At 46.1% G+C, this 18873-nt stretch overlaps 1 protein-coding gene across 1 annotated transcript in view; it reads right to left on the reverse strand.

Annotated features, from left to right (window-relative positions):
• Nucleotides 1–2188: 2188 nt before the first annotated feature.
• The window catches only part of C8a (complement C8 alpha chain), a 53633-nt gene continuing 36948 nt past the window's right edge, over nt 2189–18873 (reverse strand). Inside the window, exons 8-11 of the mRNA XM_055628877.1 lie at nt 14009–14134; nt 12712–12869; nt 8216–8438; nt 2189–3841 (exon numbers count right to left, since the gene is read on the reverse strand). Coding sequence (XP_055484852.1) covers nt 3690–3841; nt 8216–8438; nt 12712–12869; nt 14009–14134 — 659 coding nt within the window. The 3' untranslated portion in view covers nt 2189–3689. The remainder of the gene's footprint in view (nt 3842–8215; nt 8439–12711; nt 12870–14008; nt 14135–18873) is intronic.

An 18873-nucleotide genomic window follows, 5' to 3' on the forward strand; every position in this document is an offset into this window, starting at 1 on the left:
GGGTGGGCTTTAGTGTTTCAGAAGCCCAAGGCAGAGCCAGTGGCTCTTTCTTCTTGCTTCCTGCAGATACGGATGTAGAACTCTCAGCTACCATGCTCCCCACCATGACAATAATGAACTAAACCTCTGAAACTGTAAGTAAGTCCCAGTTAAATGCTTTCTTTTTGTAAGAGTTGCTGGATCATGGCGTCTCTTCATAGCAATAGAACACTGACTAAGACATGTAGTGTTAAAGTTTGAACTTAGCACTTCATGTGTGCTAGGCAAGCATTCTATTAACTGAGCCAGCCCTAGCCTGCCCACTCCTGGAATGGAGGGGTGGCAGTGGAGCCTGCCTTCCTGGCAGTGAAATGCCATTCTGTTAGTATCATCTTCCCTTTTCTGTAAGCCACAGAGGCTTCACTGAGGCATCCCTCATTTCTGTAGTGTGCCTTTTGAAGCCTGCCCTTTCTCTGTGTCCATTTTCTCCCCCCAAAGGCATACCACTCAGGAGAGATTCATTGAGTGCAGAACTCTTTAGATCTTCCTCGAAGAGAAGGAAAAGAAGAAAGCCTCTCTCCACACTGCTTTTCTCTCTGTCGTTAAATTACTTTTCAAAAGACACATTGTCAAGCTGAAAAGTATATCTTTAAACCATGTGTTTACACCCCACTCCTATAAAACCTGAGATTATAGCTTTCCTTAAAGGACCTAGGGAGAGATGTGCCGGAAGAGGTATGTGTTTTGTGGGAGTGAATTGCAGCTGATAAAGGAGAGTCTGATGTAGTAAAAGGTTGCTGCAGCTGCCTTTAATTTCTAACGCAACTGGGGAAAGACTTAGTTCTGTGTTTTTCTGGTGGTCTGGCTCATGTATGGTCCTATATAGTCCAGTGGCTCTCAACCTTCCTAATGCTACGACCCTTCAAAACAGTTCCTCACGTTGTGGTGACCCCCAACGATAGACTTATTTCATTGCTAACTCATAACTGTGATTTTTCTACTGTTATGAATCATAATGTGACTATCTGATACGCTAGATATCTGAAATGTGATCCCTAAGGGGGTCACAACCCACAGGTTAAGAATCCCTGCTTTAGTTTCTTCCTCCAAATTTTCCCTTCTTGCCCCCAACTTTACTGCACCAAACCCTGACAAGGCTCCCAGAATCATCTCCTCCCCTGCCTTGAGCACCACAAACTACTGTGCAGAACCCTTCAGTGGCAGATAGCACAGAGCTTGGGGCTGTCAGGGGGAGGGCAGTGTGAGGGGTGGGGAAGCAAGTGCTGGAAATATCTGCTCCACAGCTCTGACCCATGAGACTTATTTTCCTTAACTGTGGAGTAGACCTCACAAAACAAACCTTGAGAGGTCCTTGATAAGCCTACATAAAATAGCAAAGATCAAGCTTTCTGCCCCACCCCAGCCCTCTGGATGCCATACACCCCCATGCCTCGTGGGCATATAATGACTCTTCAGCCCTCAGCGGTGTTCAGCCTTGCTTGTGCTTGTAATTGCCAAGGGAGCATTGCAGACTGCTGATGGCTGACTCCAGCCCCGGTGATTCAGATTTAATTGGTCTGGGATGAAGCTTCTGGACACCAGGATTTGTGAAATTCCCCAGGTGATTCTTCTGTGCAGCCACGGTTGGGAGCTAGAGAACTCCTGTTTAGAGCAAGATTGAAAGCCCTCAAGAGCCCACTTGGCCTCTTCCACCTGGCCTCCAGTCACTTGCTAGCAAGTAGCTGCTAGTGATCACCAAATCATGAATGTAAGCTAATTATTAATGTAAACTAATTTTAAAGGGAAAAGTACATTAACAACATGACAGCAAGGACAGAGTCTTTTTTTTTCTATTCTTTCAGACAAAAGAGCCAAGGTTATTTAGATAAACCTCTGAACACATGTTTTATCAATGAGAATAACAATGGACGCTAATAATTTGCCATGTGACAGGCACTGTGATGGGATTATAGACCCAATTTTCTTTGTTTTTGCTGTCTTTCCCAGTCACCTTCTCCAGCACATGTACACCTGCAAGTCCCCCTTCCCCATGTTCTTTCTCACCCTTTGTATCTCAAGCTTTGTATTGGGCTGGATTTCTTTTTCAAAAAATCTCCTCCCTGTTCGTCTATCAAAAACTCCACCCAGGTCCAGGGAGACCCCATGCATATGTGCCTCTATTACATAATGTGTGAACAGGCACTCTCCCTGTTGCTCTCCTTCAGCATTTATTTGGGCACTACATTCGCTGATGTTAACAATTCATTTATTCATTCCCAATGGCCCAAGAGTCTCCTCTTTTTTTATGTACACAGTTGGAACTCTGTTTCCAAAGGCTTCCAAGCTATGAATTCAACCAACTTTGAAGAGAAGGCAGGGGTAAGCCTGGGATATTGGTTTAGCTAGTTTTCTGTCAACTTGACACATTTTGGAAGAGGGAACTTCCAATTGAGAGAATGCACCCACTAGACTGGCCTGTGAGCAAGTGTGTGGTGTGTTTTCTTAATTAGTGATTGATGGAGGCGGGCCCAGCTCAGTGTGGATGTTGCCATTCCTAGGAAGGTGGTCGTGGAAAGCACGATGAGCAAACCATGAGGAGAAAGTCAATTAGCAGCACCCCTCCATGGTCTCTGCTTCAGTTCCTGCCTTTGGGTTCTTGCCTTCGGGTTCCTGCCTTGAGTTCCTGCCGTGACTTCTCTTCATGATGGCTGTGGGTGGGACATGTAAGCTGAAATAATCCCTTTCCTCCAAAGTTGCTTTTGCTCATGGTATTTTATCACAGCAATAGAAACCCTAATTAAGGCAGCTGGCAACTGTGTTGAACATGTGCAAGGTTTAGGGTGTGTGCGAACACTAGCCTGGCTGCTGTGATTGGTTTTTCTCAGGAAGATCAGGGGAATGGGTTTTGATCTTCACTGATTGACCCTCCCAAGTCCACCTGCAGCTCTTTGAGGCTGACCAATGCAGGTGTCAACCATGAACTGACACTTGGACTATCTGCTTGTCCAGCGACAAGACTCTTGAGGGCTGCAATGCATACCCTTGCCCTCTGAAGACACTGTGCTGATAAAACTTGCACAGTTTCTGCCTTCGAATATGATTGCTTTCTGGGAGAAGCAGATTAGAGAGCCTCATGAATATGCTGAGGGATCTGAATGTTGGGGTCTGTAAGTTCATACATGGAAGTCCTACACCTAGTGTGGAATGAGTAGGCTGGGATTTATGACTAAGACATGAAGGCAATGCTCTCGTGAGAAGGACTAGTGTCCTTATTAAAGAGGCTGAAAGACTCCCTAGCCCTCCACAATGTGAGAACACAACAAAAGGACACATATAAAATGAAACACTCCCTCTTCATCCCCTAGACCTGCTGGAACCTTGATTTTTCCCGTTGATGCCTCCCGAATTGTGAGGAATAATTTCTGATGTATCTAAACCACTCAAGTTATTGTTAAGCATCCTGAACACAATAGAAAGGTGGTTCTGAGAAGTAAGGGGTGACAACCCCCTGGAATGGGGGGGCAGCTTTGAAGCTATATAATTAGTAGAGACTAAGAATTATGAGGTTTATATTACAAAAAATTCACAGGTTTCTGAAGAAAATGGTCTTTGTTGGTTGGCATTCACTCAGAGCAGGAGTCAGTCCCGCACAGCAGCCAGGACAGTCAGCAGCATCTTTGGCCTCCTTCCCAGGCTGCATCCAGAGGCACTCAGCAGGCCTGTGTCTGCATGCTCTTTCCTGGGCACGGAGCACCTCCATTCTGGGGTGCGGGGTTGTTGCACTCTCTCCTCCTCTCCTGCGAACCTGCTCTGCATTCTGACCAGGAACTCCAGCAGCTCCAGCGGCCATCTGCTATGACTCCTGCAGGATATGTAAGAAGAGGAGGAGGTGAGTGTGGGAGAAGCAGCTGACTGGGGCCGTAAGACAGGAGGCTACCTTGTTGCTCCAGAATGGTGTACATTTCCTTGGGGAAATGCCCTGGGTAGCCAACCAAGACCTCTGTGCTTGCAGCCTCACAGTTAATTTGAAACTCTGGGCAGAGTGAGAATGAGCCACTTGGGAGCCCATCTCATGAAACTGGAATCCATGGTTGTATGGAAGATAAATAGCAGAACAAGGCAGAAAGCATACTCCTCTGGGAAGTAGAACCATGGCCACATGTATATCCAGGAAGAGGTACAGCTAGAGGTCTAGTTGGTACGTGAATTTCTAAGCCAAACTCTTCAGAGTCTGGCAATGGGTCCTGGGGTATGACAGAGTGTCAGTAAGAAACTTCCAAATGCTTGCATCGGGCGTGGAGTCTAGAAACGCAGCACACAGAACCCCACCCAGGGCAGCGGGGTCCCCTGGCTGCTCCTCTGCAAGTCTGTCTCCCTCAGGAAGACTAAGGCTTTGACTATATGAAAAGTATAAACTAACCCAATGGGGACTGCTCATCATTTTATATCACTATTTCTTTTTCCTAAATTAAATCTTCCATGATGCCGCATGTAATTCAGATGAAAGGGGAGCAAGTCTATTGAAGCTAAGGTGACTGTTGGGCTCATCCTCCTCCCCTGGGGCAAGTCCAAGCACCCTAGGGCTCCTCAGATCTCACTGTGAGCGTCATTAGATTAGGTTATCTCCAAGTACCTTCCAACACTTTAATTATCCTCCCTGATGGGTCAGCCACAGCGGGATTCTCCCATCTCTGTGACTCTGTCCCCGTTAGCAAAGGTTTGCTGGGACAACTCCCAGGGGTCCTAATGGGTTTCTGTGGCAGCTGGCACATTTCTCTGTCATAGATTTCCTTGCCAGTTTAGCCTCTGTCAGGCTGAAGGTTCAGTGAGGTGGCCCTGAGGCCACCTGATGTCCACACTCTGCTTGGAGCACTACTGGAGCTCCTTGAGATGCTGGCAGTTAGCTCAGTGTAAGAGGAATGTGCAGAAGCATTGAGGGTTGGGATGCAGCTTCTAGTCCCTTGTCTCCTATCCACAGCCAGATCCCTGGTATCTTGCTTCTCCTCCACAGCCCATCGTATATGCATACAGCTCAGCATGACTGTCACAGCGTCCAGCCTCTACGCTGGGAGAGGAGTGTCCCTTTTCTCTACTATCTCTTTCTCTATCAATTTCTTTACTATCAATTTCTCTACTATTCCCTAGAAATGGAATAGTTAGAATGACCAAGCCAAGGATCACACCTGTGTCTTGAAGTCAGGCCTGACTGAAATCCACGAACTGGTTAGCCCATGCCCATTCCTGCAAGCAGTTGCTACCAAGATTGCTCAAGTTCGGTACTCTCACTGAAACCCTTGGGAACAGCATAACACGGGGCAGGCCCAGTCGTGACCATTAGGTCAAGATCGTGGGTCCTGGCCTCAGACTTCCCGGGTCCAGCTCCCTGATCCTTCCCATTCTCCACTCACACGACTTTCAGCAAGATATCTAACATTCCTCCTGCCCCAGGCTCTTCATATATAGCATGATGTTAAGAAGAACATTCATCTCATAAGGCTCTAGTGGGAATGATTAAGCACCCACACAAGCGTACACGGCTATGATGCTGGCTTGGAATGAAGAGCCGTTATTTCTGTCATGTGGCCTTTGGTCCCTTTGGGAAGGTTGCCTGGCTGCGGGGTTTGCAATCTAGTATATACCCTGCCGGTGAAATCAGGAAGATGTCTGAGCTCTGGTGCTAGACTCTATCAGCTCAGAGCATCTTTCCCTCCCCACCCCATACCCCAGCCCACCCATTCCCAAATAGTTAGGTAATGGCTTCTCCAGCTCCCAGGAGGAAACAGTGTAACAGCATTGGACCTAGTAGTTGGTGGTGGAGTTTGTGTTCTCTGGACCTGCATTTCTCAAACTTGGGCTTTCCCTCACCTTCCTGCATCTGTCCTCTCAGATTTTCTCCTCTGGAGAGCAGCAGTTTGGGACTTAAACTGTTTGTCCTTGAGCAAAAGAAAAATTCGGAGAAGCGGCCATCCACGGTACACTCTGTCAGTAGAGCATCCAACATGCAATAGCTTCTCCCTTCTGCTTGGTGGCAAGGAAGCTGCCATGTGTCTTGGCTGGTTTAACCACTGTAATTTCATTTTATAGCATGTGCTTCGATGAGAATTGGTGACACTGGGATTCGGAGGCATGTTTGACCTCAGAGCTGTGCTACCCTGCCTCCCACTTGGAGACACTCTCTCAGCGAGGGCATGATAACCCACTATTATCTCATCTTAAAACCAGATCAGCTAGGAGATCACCTCTGAATACTAAGGAAATTGCTGTCTGGGGTTCTTCCCAGCCAAGGCAAGTTGGATTATTTTCAGCTTCACAGTAGCAACTCTTCATTATGTTGTCCTTCTCTAGTCTAAATCAGAGGCGCAGAGAGTCCTAGATGGAAGCCTACTTTAAGGCAATCTTACCATTCCACCTGGCCCTTCCTACAGCCTCGTCCACTTCATTCCATACATGCCATAATGGACCAGAAAGCAAGCCCTTCCTCATTAAGCCAACATCCCTCTGTTCTAGTAGTCTTAAACGTTGATCTCTATGGCCATGCAAAGCAAGTCTCATCCCTCCCTGTGGGACAGTTCCCAGGAGTCTTGTCCATCCTGCTTTTTGTTTGTTTGCTTGTTCTGTTTTTCGAGACAGGGTTTCTCTGTGTAGCCTTGACTGGTCAGGACTCACAGAGGCTGGCCTCGAACTCACAGAGGTCTTGCCTGTCTCTGTATTGGGATTAAAGGCATGCACCACCACTCCCAGCCCTGAGTGTTCTCAATGTGAACAATTTCCAGTCCTCCCCACTCTGCCTTTTTACACTATAGCATCCCAACCTTGCTTCAGCAACATCTGATGCAGCACATGGGAATGAAGCTGTCGGAAGGATGGCGTTCTAGCTCTTTTCTTCCATTAACCTAGTCTTTTATTATGGAGACGGCTGTGTCAGACTTTGGACTGACACTGAGCCAGAAGGCTACATGCTGTTTACTTTCTACATATGGCTGTTGAGCCAGTGGCTCTTGCCCACCCACTCTGTGCTTCCATGGGTCGGTACAGACACAGTGCCTTTGATCTGTCCATCCAGGCTTCCCTTGTTCTGGGTACATGTTCTTCCGTACAATAGCCAAACAAAACTGCTTTGTACGTTGACTTTACAACCTGCAAACTCTGCCTTCATTCTGTGCATCATAAGAAAGTAGGTTTGTATGTTTGCTAAGCTAAAACTTAGGCATTGATACTATTGGTTTTTGCCAGGCCTGGCAGCATGGGACTGTAATCCCAGCTATTTGAGAAGCTGAGGGATCCCAGGTTCAAGGCCTGCCTAGGCAACTTAGTGAAACCCTGTCTCAAGATTAAAGAGAGAGAGAGAGAGAGAGAGAGAGAGAGAGAGAGAGAAAGTTGAAGTGTAAATCTGTCATAGAGCACTTGCCTAGTATAAAGTCCTGAATTCCTCTCCTAGAAAGAGAAAGAGAGAGAGAGAGAGAGAGAGAGAGAGAGAGAGAGAGTGTGTGTGTTCATGAAATATCTGGAATTCACATCCAGGTACCCTGACTTCATCCTAAAGGAAGACAGATTTTACTCCTGTGGATAAATTTCTTCCATAGTGCTGGTTAATGAGTTTATGTCAAAACTATACACTCTTGGACCTTATTTGCCCCAACTTTGTTTCTAGTAGAAACTTCTGATATTCATTCATTACATCCCCCCAAAAGACATTTTCAACTCCCAGGCCCCCTTATCTGAGAACTTTATTTGAAAGTTTGGTCTTTGCTGTGAAATCACATTTATATAAAGCCACCTGCATTAGGCTGGGGCCTAAGTTAATGACCTGTATTCTTACAAAGAGAGAAAAGCAGAGAGAGATGGGGAAGGAAGTCTTAGGACTATAAAGGCAGAGATTGGAGTGATCTGTCTACAGACTAAGCAACTCCAAGATCTGCTGACAACCACTAGAAACCAGGAAAGGCCTGGGCACCCCCTGCCTAGAGGCTCCAGATATAATCTTCTCTGTGCCCCTCCAGTATATTTCAGCCTACCGGCAGACTTGCACAGTGAAGTCTTGGCAACAAGAAGAGAATGGAAAAATTATCAAACATGGGCATGAACTACAAAACCTTTGGCTGTGGATTGCTCAGGTAGTCAGTAAGAGAACCCAGAAAAAAAAAAAAAAAAGAGGCTGGAAATCCCAAAGGTTCCTTCTGCACTGTCTTCTCAGGTGCAGGCTAGGCAAGGGCAGAAGAAAGTGCCCGAGTCTTACCTATAACTCCCATCTGCTCACAGGCAGGGCCATGCCGACCCATGCTACACTGACACCGGCAGCTGGTGCCCTGGAGTATGGGCTCCCCATTGTTGAAGCAGGGCCCGCAGCGGCAGGCATTGAATTCTATCAGGTACTGGTCCAAAGCCCGGCGCAGGTTCTGACGTTTGGTCTCCAGGGGTCCCAGGTTTGTGTGCCGCAGCAGCTGGTGGATGGGCTGTATCTGCAGGTGTGAGAAGAGCACCTAGAAGCTGCTAACCTAGCCAACTTGGTTGTTGCTTCCAGAACTTTAAAAAGCCAGAGCTATGTAATGGGTTGGATTCTGCGTATTCAGGTATCTTTTCAGGTTTTGTCTGTCCCCTTTAACACGGACATTTATAACGGGAGTTTTGTTGCCTTTGGAAGGAATTCCCTAAATGCTGTTAAGTGCAGTGCTATGTGGGTGGAGAGGGTCATTTCCATGTGAGGTAGCCAGGGTCTCCCTGCCTCTGTACTGTGGACTGGAATGAAGCATGTGCTGGCAGGAGAACGTTGTACTGTGTGTGACGGGCTGTGTAGCGTCCATCGCTGGATGCTGCAGGCTAGATGTACCAGCGACACCCTGGTCCTGAAAACCAAACTTGTCCCAGGCCATTCCTAAATGTCCTGAGGGCATAGCCGCCTTGGGCTGAGAAGTGGTAGGAATGGTAGAAAAAAAGACCACAGTTCTCCTGCTCCCAGCTGTGAGATCTTTGTCACGTGACCCACCGCACCTCACTTCATCCGAAAATAAGAACCATCACCTTACCTTCACATGTGGCAAAAGGCCTTGCCACTTAGAAAAGGTGACATGAATGCGGCTTGCTGTATAGCTATGTGGCTGAGAGACTCAGTTTCCCCCTCTAAGCCTGGGAGTGGAGCCTGCTTTCTAGAATCCCCATGACCCAAAGTGAATGTAAGGTCATGGTGTAAGAGAAAGAATAATATAGAGCAGCATGCCATTCTCATTAGAAATGGTGTTGGCAAAATAGGGCGAATGCTGGGAAGGTGTCTGAGGGGGTGAAGTGCTCACTGTATAATCTTGAAGACCTGAGTTAGACTCCCAAGCGCCCATGTAAAAATCTAGGCCACATCAGCCAGCTCCTGGAACCTCTGCACTTGGAGGCAGAGCCAGGATTATCCTGGGGAGTTCTGTGAGAGAACCCACCTCAAAAAATAAGGTGAGGGCAACGAGGAAAGTGCTTGGCATTGACCTTTGGTCTCCAAACACATTTTCAGAAATCAATGCCACACACACACACACACACACACACACACAGAATGAGAGAGACAGAGTGAGAAAGAGAGAGCCTTGCTCTTCCAGTTACATTCCTTCTGGTTATCTTTAGCACCCTTGCCATGCTATGTATTTGGAGAAAATCATAAAGTGAAAGTTTTCTGCAGGGCTCTCATTTTCCATGGGAGGAACCTGAGGGCACAGCAGGAGAAACAATTTGCCTAGGTCAGATAGAGCCACCGTAGGTCAGTCAGAAGCCAAGGGCAGGCACTTCACAAAACTTTGATGGGTTCCTGGAAATGTGGACAGAAAGACTCAGGGCAAACAGACCTTTTGTGAGTGGTCAGAGGCCAGTGGGGAGGCCTTCAGACTGGGGAAGCAAGGATTGGCTAGAACCCCAGCCAAGAGACAGTCGCTTACTGGAAGGTCAGGGAATTGGGCCCATGATTAGACATGAGCATGAAATGGGCTGCCAGGGTCTTGATTACAGGAAACTTTCAGTTCCAGGTAAGGCCAGCCCCACAGGGCAGCTTCCCCTAACCATGATGGAGGTTCAACTCAAGTCCCTTCCTCCTCCTATGGAGGGCTGGTTGCTTTTAGGAAGACAGAAGGATACAGAAGAAAGGATCTTAAAATTTAGAGCTTAAAATTTACTGGCAATGATTGTATCCCGTTTTAGAGATAAGTAAACAGAGTCAGAGAGGCAAGCAATGAGGCGGCATAACACAAGCTAATGCATACTTGGCATCACGTATATTAATGCAGAATAAAATGATATGGCCCTTGGAGTCCCTCGATCTGAATTCTTGCTATAAACAGTTACTGCTGACACCATTTTTACTTTGGGTCTCAAGTTTTTCCTACCTAGTATGCTTATCTGTGTTCAATTTCTCTCTCTAGCTTTCCCTCTTTCTCTCCCTCCCTCCCTCCCTCCCTCCCAGTTCTCTTATTAAAGCATAAAACTAGCCTTATTTCACTACTCTAAAACCTGGCCATGATTTAGCATATGAGTCTTCATGTCTCAGGGGATGGTAAAGTTTGGAATTTGGGGTCTGAAGGTTGTGAAGAGATGGCAGGTGCTAAAGAGTTAATGAGACATGGCTCTCACTTGCTTTTTGCAGGCTTTTATGCTGGTCCATTAGTTCTGTAGCTCTGTTTCCTCATGTAAGATTCCCTGGGTATCGCCTCTCTGACTTTATAAGCTGTCATTCTTTGTTATGTTATGCACGGTGGGCTGAAAGTGAAGGAACTGACCAAGGTTATACCCAGAAAGGGTGGATGAGCCAGGATCCAAACGTCTCTCCTTCCCTCCTTCCCAAACCCCAGGCTCTTTTCTCCACAGAGTTTCAGTCTTCAAATTTTGCCCCCAACCTTCCCCTTGGAACTTTTGCTCAAGATAAACACAAGTTCATACTTGGCTGTGAAAGCTTGTGTGTGTGTGTTCTCCTGATATCAATTTTACAGTTTTTGCCCAAATCACTAATAGCTTGATGATAGCAATTTTCAGACCCTATGTGAATTACAGGTGCGTGAAAGTGGTCCCTTACTTATGGGAGAAGAAATGAAATCAAGGTTAATCCATCTGACCTTTTTCTTCATAGAAAGCAGGGTGTTAAAATAGAGTTTTAGGTTTAACTGTTGTGATGTCTTAGAAATATCTATTGGTTTAAATACTTAAATATCTATTGGTTTAAATACTTAATATCTGCATGTCTAAATATGTGTGAAATAGGCACAGATATAGAGATAATACTTGGAGCAGCAATAATATTTTTCTTTAAAGTTTGAAATGGCAACTGTTTTAAAAGGCCTATCTTGTACATTAACAAAAGCAGTTTGACAGCTAGAATAATCCAGTTTGTGAAGTTAGGAACAAAGCCATATTTTTTTTCAACTTTGTTGACATGCCATCAGAGGATACTTAGCTGGTGTTGGTGTGTGCTGTGGGGATTACTTAACAGGATCCCTGGCTCCTTTCCTCTAAATCTCCATAACACTGACCTGGCACATTGCTATATTTCCCATAAGCAATGAAACTACCCTACCCCATGGCTAAGAATTGGTGTTTTAAGGAAGGTTCTAGGGCAGAGGCAAATGAGAGCTCAACACTCAGTCCATAGACCTGAAATCCAGGCACTATCACACGGATACTATCTAGCCCTAAGCACTTCATTTAGTTTCTCTGGGCTTAATTCCTAATCTGTTCAGTATTTATTACCAGCCCCTTTAGTGGAAATGTAGCACCTACAGGATGGAATATTGCCCAGCTGTTAAAAAGTTAAACTTGCAGGAAGATAGATACATATGAAAATCATAATATTGAGAGAGGCAATCCCTTCCAAAAAGCATGTTCTCCTTCACATATGCAGATCCTAGCCATTAAGGTAGATGTGTGTGTATCAATAGCAGTGAGAATGGGTAAGGTTCAAATACTTATACAGGGGTCAAGAGAAGGTAGTAGCAGGTGATGAGAAAGGACACCTGGGTAATAAAAAAAAAAAAGCATGTAAAGCTAACTCTTATCTACTTTCCCTATTAGATGTATGGCTGCAACTCTCCATTTATTGAGACAGCAAGAAATATTCTTGTATTGCAATAGACTCCACCATGTGCTCGTCTTTGAGGGAGCAATTGTGAGAGTCGAGTGTTCTTTTTGCATTCCACTGACCATGGTCACATAAGAATTAAACATGACTAGTCACAGATTATATGACACACTTAGAAAAAGTGGGTTTCTTTTTTTTTTTCAGTTTGTTCTGGTGGAGGAGTGCTACCACTTGTTTTTCCTCTCACTTATTTTGTTTAAAGCTATATCAAATCATTCTATTATAACATTATTTAACATGTCAATTGTATTGTTATTCATTAACTGCATTTTTTTCAAAAGTTTGTAACCTCTTAATATACCAGATATGATTTTAAAATTTGCACGAAAAAAAATGCAAGTTGGTGCTTCATGTCTAACCCTGCAAGGTGTCTGGGCTAGCCCTGGTCACCTGGGCCTGGACCAACAGCAAGTTACTTACTTGTCAGAAACTTACTGGCCCCAGCTGTCCTGCGGGTCTGGACTAAAGTCACATCTTCCCCGTAGGCAGGTTTGGGCAAGGGCACCAGTTCAGTGTGCCGTTACATTTAATCTTGTTCTCTGATGGGCTCATAATAAGAAATATGAAATGATCTGGTCGGCTTCACTTTCATTCCTTATAGACGGTAGGGTTTCTTCAGCTGCGAAAAGACTTACCTCAAAATCGATAACAACAGGGTTATACTTTAACGATCTCCCCCAGGACCGGTATGTAATGGCACTGCTGTTTTGTGTCAAGCCACCGCTCAAGCCAGAACTTCCACCTTTCACCCGAGAAATGATGTTCTCCACCGCCAAATCTGCCTTTGCTTTGTCTATCAAGAGAATGATGGTGTTAGGCTTCTTCCTCCAAAACCAAGGGGCTGGATGGTAAGTTCTTCTGAGATGTACAATAGTGTTCATCTCATCTCCTTAGAGCTAGGCCTATTCTTCTACCCAACAACCAGCAGGATGGGACAGACAGAAACCTCACATCCTCTGAGTGGAGCTAACATGGAGAGGCCAGCCCAGCCCAACATGGACATAAAGAGCTGAGAAGGTCAATGGTTATTTGTCCACCCCTTCATTCATGGGTTCGGGTTTTACCCAGTGCTGCTTGTTCTCATAGTCTCTCTCTCTCTCTCTCTCTCCCCTTTTCTCTCTAACTCCTTCTCTCCCTCACTCTTGCTCTCTCTCCCTGCCAAATACCACAGACGCTATGACAGATGTCACCGTAGTACTGAGTGCAGACACTGAGAAGGAAGTAGACGGATGGGCTGGTCAGGAAGAAAAAATAAGTTGTTTACCAACTGAACATTTGCCAGGTCAAGAAAAGAGACTGAGAGGTCATTAGAAATGCGTGATTTGGCGAAATAACCAAGACATAAACAACCTAAGGAATGTGTATAACTTAAGTCTATTTAGTATGCTTGTCATTTACTCCATTATAAGCTGTATTCATAATGCTTTAGTTCTCTGTCCCTCCCCAGAAAAAGAAAACTTGATTTCAGGTGAGTGAGTGAATGAGTGAATGAATGAATGAATGAATCTATAAACACCCACACTGATGGTCAAGAAATGTTGACTCCCCATGTACATTCTTTCCTTGAGCTTGGACATGGAGGTCATAATTTCTTCTCCTAGGGACACTGCCTACTCCCTCTGCACCATTACCTAGTGGGGTGACAACAGATCCTATCTGCATGTCCCCTTTTACCCCATTTCTTGCTGGGGTCTTTGTCTAGCCCTTGAAATCTAGAAAGGACCTTAGACTGTTGAGTGTTTTTGAGGTGACTTTTGGTGCAAGCAGGTGAAACCAAAAGAGAGACACAAGGCATGGCTTGGGGTTCTTTGCATCTGCAGTATGGCTACTGAGAGAAATGTAGTCAGCTGGGAAAAGAGAATCATTTGGAGAAGTGGTGTGTCTGGGAAAGTCTGGCCTCGCTCCTGGGAAGACCCGCTGAGAAGCACTTGCCACTTTTGCCGCCTCCAAACTTTTCACAAGACTGTCCTGATAGACTTCCTTCAAAGGTGGCAGTTTTCTCAAACGTCAGGCCCCCGGAACCTCCAGCGCATTCTTTGATATCTTCCAGGGTAAGATCTGCAGTGGGGAAAGAGAAACCAAGTACTGAGATTTAAAGGGCATGGTGCCATCAGCTCGGGCTAAGAAAAGCTTCCTCTGGCTTTGGAGCCATCGTCACTTTTCCCTCCTATGGGATGGCCATTCAAACACCTGTAAGGACAGGGAAGGGTGGGCACGGCGTGTGCCAGTTACTCTAGATTTTGCCTCCATTTTCTTTGCCTCTCTCCTCTTGGTCTCCTTGAAGCAGTGGTTCCATGCATTCATCTCCACTCAGCCCTGAGCTCCACCCCACTTGGCACAGGATCTCCCTCGATGTAAATGCTGTCTCCCCTCCCACTTCACCCTTTCAGAAGTCTACCCAAGCTCCTGTTCAAATAGTCTCTACTTCAGGAAGTGTTTTCGGACCAGACGACTCCCCGCTCTCTTTTACGTGTGTTTTACTGGTCGTCTTTGTCACTGTCCTTCTAATTCAGTAGTTCAGTCATTTTTTTTTTCTCCCCAGAAGAAATGGCTGGTAAATGAAGGTCATGATCCTGTGAGAAGGGAATGGAGGAAAGCTTACATCTTCAAATCCCAGCCATTTGTGAACTCTGCAAAGGGCCACAGCCCCCACTTGGCCTCAGTTTCCCATTTGTGGAAAGAACAGGTTGCTCTCCCCTGGGCATGTCTCACCTGATGCCTCCTGTGATGCCAGAAATATCAGTTTCTGCGCACCTGCTCTGGGGCTGGGAGGCAGGGCCTGCAAGGAGAGGTGCTGTCCACAGCGCACTTAGTACGAGGTAAAGGACCTCCTCTGCTATTCCCATCGAAGCACTTGTAATTTCTAATGCAGAGCTAAGCTAACTGAGGGAGATTTAGCATATTTAATTGTTTTGATTCTTAAAAATGCTTCAACAATGATAAACAGAAGTGGATGAAAAGAGTTCACAGGCAGAGGCCAGAGCGATTACTTCAGTGAACGGTGGGGTGCTGCCGAATTATTTGAGAGCATTGCCTGATGAATCGGATCTGAAGGCTGCTGTTGGAATGACTGTGCTCCTGCCGGATCTGCAGCCACAGTGCCGTGAAGTGCTGGGAGGAGGCAATTCTAGCTCGGTTTGAGCCGTGAGACTTGTCTGCAGTGGCTTTGCCTTCTTAGGGCCCTAAAGAAGGGTACCAGCCAGTACGTGGAGTACTGTACCTCAGAGAATCACAGAATCCAAGAGCTAAAGAGCCTCCAGACACCCAGACCACACTTCTAATTTATAGTCAAGATGCTTATGGTTCAAAAAGGTTAATTGTCTCACCTAAGGCCATGCAGCTGAAGGCAAGGAACCTGAGATTCACGTGAACATCTGTGTGGCTCAGAAGCCTGCAGCCTTTTCACTATCCTCCGTTACTGTGTCAAACCTACAAATCCTGTTCTCCGAGAGATAACTTTAGTAGGCACCTGCTGTGTACCATCCTGGCACATCCTGTGCTGGGAATGTAGCCATCTTGAGTTAAAATGGGCTGTGGGTCAGATGTGAATCTGGTTAACTAAAGTCCCAACCATCTAAGGCTAGCAGGTGCGAAGCAAGTACTGGCCGAAGCAAATCTGTATCAGAGAGTTGCTTGTTGGAATGCAGCAGAGCTGAAGAGAAGGGTCTCAGCCGAAGCTGTGGGAAAGGCTACAAGCAGAAGTAGCCACGCAGAGTCCACCGGGACACCAAGGAGAGTGAGCTGGGTGCAGCAGAGGAGCTCAAAGCTGCATCCAGATGCAGGAGCTGAAACTGCTATCAGAAGCGAGGACGCACAGATCCAGAGAGACAGATGTAAATGGGTAAAAGAGGCATGGTGGAGAGAACAGAGTAGGATCTAGAGCAGGCATGGAAAACCAGTGTGGCCTAGGCAAGAAGCCTGATCTGTAAACCCTCTGCCAATGTTCCACACCCTTCCCATTAGCCCCTGCTCCATGGTAGGCCTTGGCTTTGAGCAGATTAAACTAGAATTTGCTGACGCTCCTGAATTCTGAATTCTTGAGCTCATGTCACCATCCCCTACTGAGGATTAAATTGAAGACTCCTGGGCCCCATTTCCTTTCATTCTGAGTTTATATTTATGAGAAATCCGAAATCTGTATGTTAGCATTACCACCAGTGATTCTCAGTTGGAGGAGTCTGGAACACTATGGTTCCACAGAAGACCTCTGGTAGCTCACTCCAGCGCTCCGTGGCACACACTGTCTCAGTCAGCGTCCCTATTAATAATGCCTTGGATATGGAAAGCGCAGTCAGCCTCATCACATTCCCTCAGAATAAGAACTGGGAGGGGGGTGGGGATATGGGAGCGTGGTTCTGGTTAATAACCAGGATTCAGAAATCCCTCAGGAGATTGAATGGATTCGCTGTCCAAGACTCACGTGGGGACATTGTAACATTCTTCCCTACGAACAAAATACTAACCACACAAGTACCATGAGGAATGTGGAGAGCTGAGCAAGACAAGGCCTAAAGTTCTGGATTACTCCCAGTTTATCAGGGTGATGAAGCCAGGTGAAAACAACCAGGAAAGGAAAGGTGGGGTATCCTTGTGCTCCCTTCTCAGATTAGAGAAATCAAGAATCTGATGGAAACCCTGGGAGTGACACGTTTCGTCTGTAAACACTACCTATCCACTAAAATTCTTTAGAGAAAAAGGAAATCCTGCAATTTATGGCATAGGCTGGCCCTCCGACACGGTATGTCCTGAAGGAGGCCAGGCTCAGAAGGACAAAGACTACACGCTCCCCTTACATGAGGTGTCGGAAGCAGCACAACCCATAGAATTAAAGAGGATTTTAATGGTTGCCATGTCCAGGAGGATGGGGAGAGGCAGAGCTGCCAATCAATGGACATGAGATCTCTGTAAAACATGGCTCCTAGAGTTAGTAACGTTTTGTTATATGCTAACTGCTAGGGGTTGGGCGTCCTCTGTGTTTGTGCGTGTATAAGTGCATGTTCATGTGTGTGCTTGTGTGTATGGAGGTCCAAGGTTGATGCCGAGATATTTAGGGAGCCTTCTTGAGTCTCTCTTTGAGGATAGGTCTCTCAATCAAACCCAGAGGTCACTAATATGGTGTGCTAAATAGTATTAGGGTTCTTTGGTTTGCTTTTGTTTTGTTTTGTTTTGTTTTGTTTTGTTTTGTCAACTTGACAGAAGTTAAGGTCACCTAGGAAGAGGGAACCTGTTTTTTTTTTTTTTTTCTATTTTAAATTATTTAGTGAGTGAGTAGTTTTTGTGACAGGGTCTCACTATGTAGCCCTGGATGTCCTGAAAATCCCTATGTAGACCAGGCTGTCCTCAGACTCAAGAGATCCACCAGACTCTGCTTCAAGTGTCAAAAGGAGAATACTGGATGCAAGGGGGGGGCAAGCAGCAGTCAGAGCAATAACAAAAAAAAAAAAAAATTGTAGGCTGTAGAGAGCAGAGAGAGACCATGTTGAGGGCTCGTGTTCCCCATGACAGGACAGTGCTCAAAAGGGCTGACACAAACTCTAGAGGGAAAAAGAGGGAACCACCCCGGGGTTCTATCTCACTCTAGCCTGGTACCAAGAAGGGCTGCTCTAAGGTCTGCATGGCAGCCCAGGATCTCAAAGACCATGTCTTTGGCCACCATGCCTATTGTCTGCCTTTCTATTTGGCTGCTGTACGGGACTGAGAGCAGGCCTCGTGCCTCAATGTGGAGACTACAGAATCTGCAAGGCCCTGGGGGAGAAACAGGCAGCCTGACTTCTGAGGTGCGAGAACACGGAGAGGCTGTGTCGTCCCTCAGATTAAAGGCATCAAGCGGAAAACAGATAGGTGTGATGCATTATTTATCTCTTCACAGCAAACAAATACCACTTGGGCGACTGTGATCTATCTGCCGCGACGTCTTGCAACACTGGTTGCCTGCAAAACAGTCTCGCCAAAGGGAAAAAAGAATCCTGGCGTCTGTTCCGCCACCACCGTGAGGAAGATCATGGTTGGTGTGTGGCTGGACTGGCTGAGATGTGTTACCTAACTCACCTGCCCTCTTCATGTTTCCATTCATCTGTTTAAACTTTATCATGTTTCCTGCCAACCACCTTCTGGAGGTGAGTGCCGTGTGACTTTGAGTGTTTTGTTCCTTGTGGCCAGAAAGCCTTCTTGTCCCTTTTATTGATCCTCTTCCGCCTTTTCTCTGGCTTGCTTTTCCCCCTTCCCTAGGGATCTTCACGGTACTTCTGTGCTTCCTTCCAGCACTGAATTTAGCATACCCTAGGATTTTTTTTTTCTTAACCTCTTTTTCTATTACACTGGAAGCTTCTTTTTGGTTAGGCAAGGCCCAGAACAAAGCATGGCATGTTCTGAGCCCTCGGGAGTGCTCAGGGACCAGTTAGTCCTACCATTCCTAAACAACACCACTAAAACATTTGGGGAGCCATGTGTTTCCTGGGGGAGTTATGTTTATTCAAAGATGCAAGATACAAACCAGAGCTTTGTAATAATCATGGTTAAATCTTGGGATTTTATAAAGCTTTCATCTGCTTTATTTCATCATCTCTTACCAGCTATCTGCTGGGCATGGAAGAAGATTTGACCATATTATGAGCTTACCAGAAAAGGGTGAGGCCTGTGGCTGAGAGTGTAAAGAGTCTGAAGCCATTAGCTGGTAGAGTGTGGCTCTAATTTATTTAAGCTTAAGTTCCTCTATCTTTAAAAGGATAATAATAGTTTCTATTAGTGAATCCCTGCAAAGAGTGTCCAGCACAGTGAAGCCCTTGGCTTGCCTTGGT

Source organism: Psammomys obesus, unplaced genomic scaffold (assembly GCF_907164565.1).
Source record: "Psammomys obesus unplaced genomic scaffold, mPsaObe1.curated_primary_1811, whole genome shotgun sequence".
NCBI lineage: Eukaryota > Metazoa > Chordata > Mammalia > Rodentia > Muridae > Psammomys > Psammomys obesus.